Below are 10105 nucleotides of genomic sequence, written 5' to 3'. Positions count from 1 at the left end.
TCTCTTACTCATTCATTAACTCGGTCATTCAATCACTTGGTTAGCCACTCACACACTCACTTACTTATTTATTGTCAGTCAGTCACTCATTCACTGTCATTCAGTCAATCACTCACTCATTTAGTCACTTACTCACCCACTCATTCACATAGTCACTCACTAATTCACTCACTCAGTCACCTAGTCACTAATCCACTCACTCATTTACTGTTGGTCAATAAGTCAGTCTATCAATCAATCACTTGGTCAGTCAATCAGTCACTCATTTACTCATTCAGTCAGTCTGTCATTCACTCAGCCAGTCAGTCACTCATTCACTCACTCAGTCAGCCAGTCAGTCATTCACTCATTCAGTCAGTCACTTGGTCAGTCATTCATTCATCCGCCCATTCTCTCTCCCCCCCCCTGCATTGTCAGATACTTCTGACTCAGTTTCAGCCAGGCCCTCAGCCTCCGCAGGGTGACTGTTACTCTTTTTTAACACTCTCCCAGCAGGTAGAAGTACAGGGCTACCCCAGGGTGGCCCTTGGTGGGCTGCTGAAGTCCCCAGTGGCCATTCTGAGGTGTGAGCCCTCTGAAGCTGTTTCTATCCCGCTCCTGGATGTGTGGAAGAGTTAAAAAATACACTGAGTCGACACATTGCAAAATGCTCCAAGTGTATTTATCAAAGATTGGCCATTTTCCGTGGAGAGGGGACAGGTCCAGGGATGAGGTGACATTGAGGCTGAGTGGCTGATACCCACATCCACATGGCTGTAGGTCATGAGATCCTTTGGCATCACTGAGGCTCTTGCCAAAGGAGCCTCATGACTTCATGCTCCTAGCAGGTGGATAAGGGCCTCTCCCGCCTCCAAGGGTAGCAAGGGTCAGAGTACTCCTTGAAGTGGCCAGAGGGTCCAGAATTCAAACCATGAGGGCACACGTCCCACTGGCCTTGGGCACTGGGATCCAAGGATGCAAAGGCTGTTATTCTTGGGGAGTGTGTCCGGGATGGCGATGGTGCTGCTCAGCTTACTGGGGCAGCCTGGGCACCTCCTCCTGGTCCCTAAGCTCTGACTACCTCGGTGCTACTTGCTCTCGCTGGACTTTAACTCTGACTCCGAGGACTCCGAGTGGCTGGTGTCACCCGGCACGTGGCACTGCTGACCCAAGCAGCTGCACTCCTCCACCTGGGTGTAGCTAAAGGCACGGCTGGAGCCGTCGGCACAGCGCAGGGTCACCGTCCTCTGGGAGGTCCGCAGCTCCTGGCAGCACTGACACTTGTGCTCCACCATGTTGGCCTCCAGGGAATACCTGCAGACAGAGCTGCTCAGCACCTGGCCCTGCCACAGGCTGCTCGAGCCTGCCATGGGTTCCACTGTGAGCTGGCATGGTGCCAGGCTCCTAGTATCCTTGTCACTGGGCACTCAAAGCCCTGAGGCCAATGTAGTGTTGAGCTACCAGCTCTCACTCGCTCATCACCCTGGGGCAAGCGATCCTGCCACTGCTGAGGTCAGCCACCGCTGGGACCTCAGGGCTCCTGGGATTACCAATGGGGAATTGAGACATAAATCTCCTCCAATAGAAGCCCTGTTTCCATAGCCAGCAGTGGCCCAGTGGATCTCAGAACCCTGTTGGCCCCCACACTGGGATGCTTGAGTCATTAAGGTCCCCTCCTGAGGCTCTCCACCCTCTTCTTCCTCCTTCTTGGTTCTGCCCCTGTCTGCCCACCCACCTGGGCCTGACTGCCAATCATGTCTCTGAGCACTTCCCTGGAGGGGGGCGGGAATCCCTGGAGATGACATGGAGTGGAGTGCAAAGGGGACCCATACATACATGGCCATGCTATCTCCACATTGGCCTTGGCAGTAGGAGAGGCTCACAGGCTCCTCAGAGCTGCAGCCTTGCTGGCGGATGACCTCCCGCCTGTGGTGCACCTGGCACGTTAGATCTGGGGAAAGACACAGGAGAGACAAGAGAGTCAGAAGCTGCCCAGTTGTTTCATGGCTGCCCCGGGTTGGGATCCAGCCCTTCCCCGGCAGGCCCCCACTTACTCTTCTGGGAGAATGTGCAGAAGTGGCAGCAGCCATCCTCGCTCAGCTGGGCCTGGTCCTGTGCAAAGAGAATCATTGTTGAGTGCCAGCGAGGCACCAGGAGATGGGGGAATGGGGATACGGGGCCAGGCTTAACCAGGAGAAGGCAGCTTCAACAGGAAGAAGACGCCACGCCTGGTCATGCCGAGCTGACCACATGCCCCCTCATCTCTCGGTGAGCCTCTTGGCTGGCTGGGGAAAGGCCGACTCACTGGTGGGCAGTCGAGCTCGGGGCACTCTTTCTTCATGGTTACCACCTCGAGCCTATCTCCAATCTTCTCACACTTGTGGGTTGCACAGTGGTCACCGGGCTCCGACCAGATCTCACCAGGCTGAAAGGAGGCCCGGTATGCAGGGTGAGTGTTCCTCTCCTGGGAACCTACCTCGTCACCTGCCTCCCCACAGCCTGCAGGCTTCCAGGGGGTACTGGGCTGACCCAGGCACATGTCTGCCAGAGATGGCTTCTGAAGTACCCCGAGGTGGCAGGGTCCTGCCACTAAGGACCCAGTGCCCCTGGGATTCTGTCCATTCAGCTTAGTACCTCCAGGAGCCCGGTACCCCAGGATCCTGTTCACTTAGCACAGTACTCCCAATACCCTGTCGACTCAGTCCAGGATCATGTCTACTCTGTCTAGTACTACCAAGACCCTGTCCATTTCACCCACCACCAGAATCTTGCTCACTCTACCTTGAGCCTTCAGGACCTTGCCCACTCAGGACCCAGTACCCTAGGACCATACTCCCTCAACCTAGTACTCTTGGCCCCTACCCACTTAGCCCAGCACCTTAGCACATCCCTTGTCTACTAAGGCCCTACACAATACCTGTCTCGTGCTGCCCATCCCTACAGGCAGGGGCCTGAGCCTGGACCTTTAAAGAGCTCCTGGTGGTACCATAGCTTCTTCCCAGACTATTTGGAGAACTATGCCCTTCCCGGGACCTACACCCCTGCCCTGAGACCAACCCAGTACAGCGCTGGCTACTCACAGGGACAAGGATGACAGGACTGGTGCTCTTGACACAGGCCACCGGGTCACAGTGGCCACAGCATTGCCCACTCTGGAGCCGGTACTCATAGCCCTGTGGGGAGAGTGGACATGCTGCCTGAGCTCAGGCCACTGGCTCTGGGGGAAGGACAGCAGGGGTGGGCCAGTGCTCACCAAGGGACAATGGGTGTTGCAGAGCTGAGTCTCACAGTTGACCACGAAGGCATCTGACTGGGAGCTGCTGGACAACTCACACCAGCATGTTTCACACAGGCTGGAGGAGACCACAGCACCGGGCTGGAGAAAGTCAGTGCTGGGCATTAGTGAGCTCAGGCTGGGACCGGGGAGAGACCTGCCCCATCCTCCACTTCCCAATTGCACCAGACTCCCCACCAAGCTCAAGTGGGTAGCTCTGAGTGTCATCTCCTGGTGCCAAGACCACAGCCTGGGTGGACATGGGCTGGAGTCATGTCTTCATGAGGTAGGGCACACCCAGTGAGATCATCCAGTTGGAAACCAACTGGGAGAAGAAGCACAGCTGGGGGTTGGGACTGGCATACTTAGGAGGATGCTACATCCCTGGCTAGGCCTAGGCGCCCAGGAATTGGCAGATTCAGGGGTACTGGAGCCAGCCTTGGGCCTCAGCTATACTGCTGAGATGCTGTGTGTGTGTGTGTGTGTGTGCGCGCACACTGTGGACTATGTCCGCAAAGATTCAGGTCTCTGGCCTGGGCAGAAGCTCCATGCTGGGGTCTACAGTGGCTCTGGATCTCCTCAGCTTCTCCGATGTCCATCTGAGCCCAAGGGAACACATCCCTCTATGGACTGCAAGGCTGAGTGCCAGCAGTTCTTACCTGGTAGAGAGTCCCATTGACGCTGCAGGCTGTCGGAGCTGTCCAGAAGATACACAGGCTGTAATCCCAGCCTCGCAGTGTCCGGCCCGGCCCCTGTACCTGCCCACCCAGCCTTCTGCAGCTGCCCAACTGGCCTCCCAGCAACAAGTTCTGCTGCTAGATACTGGGGTATTTCAGGTCTCTTGCCCGCCAAGGGGTGTTCTAAACACCCTACTGCAAAGAGCAACAACCAGCCTCAAACCAGCCACGGCTTCGTCGGGTTGTTTTCCTCTGAGAAACCCCAGGCCCGAGTCCCCAGCCTCAGTGTCCAGCACGGCCTAGTGCAAGGGTCAGGGACACTCACTGCAGCTCTGTCTTGGGCAGCAGGCCCCCTTCTCATTGGTCACCGTCAGGCGAAAGCCGTCGGGACAGCGCAGCGGGGCGGGACAGTAGCTGGAATTGCAGACTGTGAGGGGGGGGGGAGGATCATTTCAGGTCTGAACTGGCTCCCGCTCTGCCCCAAGAGCCTGCCCTGCCACAAGGCCTCCCGAAGTCTTGATAGCTCACTGAACCCCAGAAGCAGGCTATGACCACACACACACATACAAAGCCACCTGCTAGGGGGTCACCAAGACCAAGCGCCTAGCCCGCCTCTCACGGCCATGTATGCAGAGCTGGCCAGTGTGCCTGCGGCTCCCCGGGAACAATCCCACCCGCAGATGTGAGGACAGCCCACAAAGGCTCACCGCAGCTGAACTGGGGACAACACTGGTCAGGCTCGAGGGCTTCAGGGATGGCCACAAAGCCAGGGTCTGGGCAGGTAGGGGGCAGAGGACATGGCTTCTGGTGGCAGGTCAGATTCAGCGTGGCCTCCTCGCAGGTACACTCCTGGCAGCCAGCACTGACTGTGTGGCCCGGCTGTGAAGGAAGCATTCAGGAGTTTGACCTGTGAGTGAGTTGCTCAGCCCAGGGCCAAGCTGCAGCTAGGCCTCACACACAGGGGCGGGGCTTCTGTGCCAAGGGGCCAGGCGGCAAGCCCAGGAGAGGAGACTTCAGAGGTGCACAGCCCAAGAACAAGCTCTCTGAGGCCAGGAACTAAGGTGGGAGGCTTTGTTTGGTGACCAGCCCCTCCACATCACCCCTTCATGGGACAGAAGGGATCTAGGGAAGGACAGGGCTGGCCACTGGGGATAAGCATATAAAGTTGCTCGGCATCTCCATTAGAGCAGGCACCTCCAACAGAGGCCCTCCCTAGGTCTTATTTGGGGCACCTGCCTTCTCCCTTCCTTTCTCTACCTCTGGTACCTTGAGGAAACCCCGCTCGAACCTTACACCAATATGGCCACCATTTGCACTTACCTCCATAGGTTCCCCATGAGGCCCCAGGCACCCTGCAGGGAGAGATTCTCTGTCACTCAGGACAGCCATGAGGAAGGGGCAGAGACAGGACCCATGTTTGGGTGCCAGGGTGGGAGCTGAGGTCGTCAGTCTGTGCTCTGGCCCTCCCCCACCCAACCCCCCGCTGACAAGCCTGTGGCCACATACATGGGCAGTGTGCAGGCACGCAGACCGGATCACTGGCACTGAAGTAGGTCATGCTGTCTGGACAGAAGCAGCCCTCGGTGATGGGGCCAGCTTCCGGAAGGGCCCTGTGGAGAGCAGAGTGTCAGTGGGGCCCTCTGTTCCCAGGAAGGAAGAACCTAGCCTGGAAGAGCCAGACGCCAGAGAAGCCAGCATGGGGCTCCGGGATGGCTATGGGGCCCTAGGGGCAGGAGTCCTGGCACGTACAAGATGGCATTGCTGTCATTCCCGTAGCAGTACTGGAGACTGGATGGGCCACAGGGCTGGTACACTTTGCCAGCAGGGCAGGTGAATGCTGTGGAGAGGAAAACCCACACCTGAGAAGCCAACCTGAGACTCTGCCTCAGGACTCCTCCACGCGCAGCCACTGTGAAGTGCCCACAGCCGCCCGGGGGGCCATCAGAGGCTCCCCGCAACCACTTATCTATCCAGACTTCATAACCCTGGAGTTTCTCTGCTGCCTGCCCAAGACAGCCAGCATCCCAGTCTCCTAAGTGCTAAGTGCCCTCACTTGGAGGCCCCCTCTTTGCACTCCAGGAAACCCAGCAGCTCTCCCTCCAGGCCTGCTCTGTGGCTGGACGTCCTCGTCCAGGAAACCTACACAATCTTCCTAGTGCCCGCGACCCCGCTGGACTGGGCACTCACAGCATGTGTTGTTGGTCCAGCTCCTCCAGTCGATACACACACCCTGGGCTGCGCAGAGTGATGCATACAGCTCCAGACCAGAGCATATCACATCCAGGTCGGTCATGTGGCAGTAATCAAACATGCAACCTTCATAGAACTGCTGCGGGGCGATGATGTCGTGGCAGAGCTGGAAGACGCTGCAGGTAGGTGGGGACATACGTGGTGGTGTGTGCGATCAACCTACCCTGGCCGCTATCCAGCTCCACAACCCATGATGCCCCATGGGAAGAACGCTGTTAGAGATGAGATATCGGATAACAACCCGACACCCCACGTGCCTATTTTCTAGGACACGTCCTGCCACTGTGCATGCCAGCGAGGGTGGTGGCCAAGGCATCCCTTCCAGATAATGCCTCTCCACTGAGACTCCTTCACCCTGTGAGCCTGGGTTCTGCCCAGAGGCTGGAAGTGGCCGATACATCAGTGAAAGGGGCCAGCCATTCCTGCAATGGTGTTCTAGTAACAACTTTGCCAGGAGCCCCAGCAGTAGCACTTGGGGCCTTTAAACAGGAATCTTTCATCCTTCTTGGGTTCTCTTCAAGGACCCAGCAGTCCCTTGGTAGGTAGGGCTGGTGGGCCTGCCCCTCTCCCTGGCCGCTGCAGTCTTACTTGCTTAAGATCAGCTGGCAGATGGGAGATGGTGAGCATGAAGCAGGTGTGGGTGTGGGTACCGCTGTCCGGTGGGGCCCTTGGCAGAACTTTTGGTCAGGGTCATGCACCTTCCAGTGACCGGACATCTCAGAGCAAGAGGAGGCAATCGCGCCCCCAGGCAGACGACACTCATCCCTCTTGTCATTGGAGCAAGTACCTGAAGATGAGGCAGTGGTCAAACACCGGGCAGCGGAGCTGGGTCCAGTGTGCCCTTGCTGGAGACCAGCTTCACAACTGTGGACCTGCTCAGGACCCTGTACTTCTCAGTCCCCCAGAAATCAAGTTGGCTCTCAGTACACAGGAACCCCACCACACAGGCAACCATGAGCCACATGTGGACATAATTGAAAGCTGCCCCTGGCACCCCGCTGCCCAGCGGACAATGCCTGGGACGGGGCTCACCGCACTGGCCCTCGGTGTTGTTGGTAAATTTGCTGAAGGGCACCTCCACGGAGAAGATGAGGCCCGAGAACATAACCTGGACGCCGATCTCCTTGATAGTCACATACATCTTGATGCCAATGCGAGAGACGGCAATGCCATTCTTCTGGAAGCCCGGGCTGACCACCTTGTTATTGAAAATGATCTGGACGCAGACACAGCGGGAAGGAGGTCAGGGTTAGGGTCTACCCCCCCAGGCTGAGTCCTGTAAGAGTGCATGAGCTGAACATATGAGGGTGTGTCTACCTGGTTGGTCATGACCCCACCAACCGGCCTGCGGGTCAGCACCACACGGTCCTGGTGGTACTCCACAATGATGGACTGCGGGCAGGAGATGCCGTCGGTCAGGTCGCAGAAGTAGTTGTCGATGAGCACGCGGAAGTGACCGAACACAGGTACAATCTGCTGCACCAGCACGTAGGTGCAGTTGTCCAGGAACGTGTAGTAGGTACCGTCGAATGTGATGTAGTGGGGGTCACCCCAGCCGCTGCACACACCTGTGGGAACAGGGTGGCTTTTAGTAGGGTCACCCCCCACACACACCCTACGGCCTGGCCCACCTCCACAGCAGGAGTTCATTCTCCTCATATTCCTCAGGATGCACAAGGCTGGCACCTGCAGACTCTACCCATCAGGTTCTTGGCAAGCTGAGGAGTGTCAGGAAAATAGAGGACCCTCCCCACCCACCTCTCCCACCTGGAAGGACTCTCCGTGGCAGGACTCCATGTGGTGCCCTTAAGGTGGAAGCTAAGCTCCCCCATCCCTGCCATGGTAACAGGAAGTCCTTCCTGCTATCCACCCCATTCTCTCCTCTGTCCCATTTCCCCTAGCCACACCCCACCCTGACTCACACTGGCACTGGTAGTGCCAACAACAGCCATCCTGGTCGGCCACCTTCACAGCTGGGTAGCCATTGGCGCAGACTGGTGCCTTCAACTCTGGGCACCGGCGCCGGCTCAGGGAGATGACCTGGTTGTCCCCGCAGGTGGCCTGCAAGCAGTTGGGCATGGGCCAGGTTTCCCCTTTCTGCAGGAAGAAAGGCAGCTGTGAGTCTGGGTGCTTCCCTTTCCTAGAGAGGGAAAGAGGGCTGGTCCGAGACAGGCACTGAGATGAATCGTCTTTCTAGGATTGGAGTTTTGTTAGGAACGTTACTAGCATCAGGCCACCGGCAACATGATGGGTCCCTAGGTCAGAGAAACAGAGCTTCAGTTCCCCAGAAGGAGGTTATAACCACAGAAGAATATGATGGGATCCCCAAAACCAGAGTGAGAAGGGCTTCGGCTTTTCCCAGGAATGAAGAGTTTCTTTTTATACATCTCCAAAGGAGAGGGGGAGGTTCTGCCTCCCACGAGGGAAGGCAAGGTGAGTTAATTGTGTGCTAGGCACTAATAAGAAAGTGAAGTTAAAATTCAAGGTTGCCTGGACCAGGCAGCAACGGGGGTGGGCGTGCCCACCTGGGCTTGGGCCCTGGGCAACAAGATCTCTTAAAGAGACCACATCTGTGTTCTAACAAACACCCTTCCGCTCTCAGTGTACAGAGCAGGAGGAAGAGACTTGCTAGGTAACTGAAGTAAGGGCCTTTGAGAATCAGCAGTCTTGCTCTGCCCTTGGCCGTAATTCAGCTAGTCACTGGCAGCAGTTCTGTCTTTTGTCATTGTCTTGTGAATGTGACAGTTAAGATGAACACTAAGGTTAAAACAGTAAAGTTGGAAGCCAGGCATGGTGGCACACGCCCTTTAATCCCAGCATGGGGGAGGCAGAGGTAGGAAGATCGCCATGAGTTCTAGGCCACCCTGAGACTACATAGTGAATTCCAGGTCAGCTTGGGCTGGAGGGAAACCCTACCTCAAAAAACCAAAAGAAAGCCGGGCGTGATGGCGCATGCCTTTAATCCCAGCACTCGGGAGGCAGAGGTAGGAGGATCGCCACTGAGGTTGAAGCCACCCTGAGACTACATAGTGAATTCCAGGTCCGCCTAGGATAGACGAGAGCTTAGCTCGAAAACCCAAAATGAAGTAAAATAAAACAAAACTCATCCTTTGTTGTCTAGGAGATCCATTCTTGAATCTGTGAAACAAACACCCCAGGGTCGCTGACTGGGCAGAGCTTTGGTGACCTTTGTGAATGTGGCACCCTAGTTCCTGAGTTAAGCCCTCCTAAGAGCTAAGGCTCCACTGATCTCGAAGAGACCCATTACATCAACGTCCCACATAGGAACCAGGGAAATGGCAACTGTGACATCAGGACTCCCATTCTAGCTCCTGCCCGCCATACCTCGTCCCTCTCCCAGACCACTGAGCTGACTGGAAGGGCTCACTCCCCCACCTGTAACTCCCCTCCTCCCCCCCACATCCCCTCTACTCTGCCTCCTTCACCTCCCGTCAAGGGAGTTTCAGAGTCCAGCCGCGTACACCTAGCTGTCTAGCAAGGACACCTATGCAGCCCTGGAGGTCCAGACCCCCAAATCCACAAGAGAGTCACCCCTAATGGTTTCCCTGTGTTGGCTAGGGGGACAATGATCCTCAAGAAAAGTTAAGCTGAGGACTCACTGCAAACCAAAACAAACAAACAACAAAAAAGAACCGGGAGGACTCTGCAGTGGCCACGGGGCCCCAGACAAGGCAAGGGACAGGCTTACCTTTCTTGGGGGAACCACATTGAAGCATACTCCAGGGTCAGTTGTAGGTGCTGAAGTGGGTGTGGACAGAGACAGAGATGACGTAGGGGAGGGTGTGGTCGAGGGACAATCCTGACTAACTCCTTTGAGCACACGGCAGTCCTGGCTGCACAGGGCATAGTAACAGTGACCAGCCAGGTCCACTTGGCGGTAGATGAGGGATCCTACAAGACAAGC

At 56.6% G+C, this 10105-nt stretch overlaps 1 protein-coding gene across 1 annotated transcript in view; it reads right to left on the bottom strand.

The window, feature by feature from the left end:
- Positions 1-1067: 1067 nt before the first annotated feature.
- Positions 1068-10105, bottom strand: part of Muc5ac (mucin 5AC, oligomeric mucus/gel-forming) — a 35420-nt gene continuing 26382 nt past the window's right edge. The window contains exons 38-55 of the mRNA XM_045135413.1: positions 9890-10092; positions 8103-8277; positions 7498-7748; positions 7213-7396; positions 6769-6967; positions 6118-6296; positions 5680-5767; positions 5437-5540; positions 5251-5282; positions 4638-4809; positions 4256-4357; positions 3913-3950; positions 3233-3355; positions 3060-3152; positions 2285-2404; positions 2034-2091; positions 1816-1930; positions 1068-1293 (exon numbers count right to left, since the gene is read on the bottom strand). Of these exons, the coding sequence (XP_044991348.1) occupies positions 1068-1293; positions 1816-1930; positions 2034-2091; positions 2285-2404; positions 3060-3152; positions 3233-3355; positions 3913-3950; positions 4256-4357; positions 4638-4809; positions 5251-5282; positions 5437-5540; positions 5680-5767; positions 6118-6296; positions 6769-6967; positions 7213-7396; positions 7498-7748; positions 8103-8277; positions 9890-10092 (2462 nt within the window). The remainder of the gene's footprint in view (positions 1294-1815; positions 1931-2033; positions 2092-2284; positions 2405-3059; positions 3153-3232; positions 3356-3912; positions 3951-4255; positions 4358-4637; positions 4810-5250; positions 5283-5436; positions 5541-5679; positions 5768-6117; positions 6297-6768; positions 6968-7212; positions 7397-7497; positions 7749-8102; positions 8278-9889; positions 10093-10105) is intronic.

The sequence above is a fragment of the Jaculus jaculus genome, chromosome 1 (assembly GCF_020740685.1).
Source record: "Jaculus jaculus isolate mJacJac1 chromosome 1, mJacJac1.mat.Y.cur, whole genome shotgun sequence".
NCBI lineage: Eukaryota > Metazoa > Chordata > Mammalia > Rodentia > Dipodidae > Jaculus > Jaculus jaculus.
This window is presented reverse-complemented; position numbering and strand designations above follow the sequence as displayed.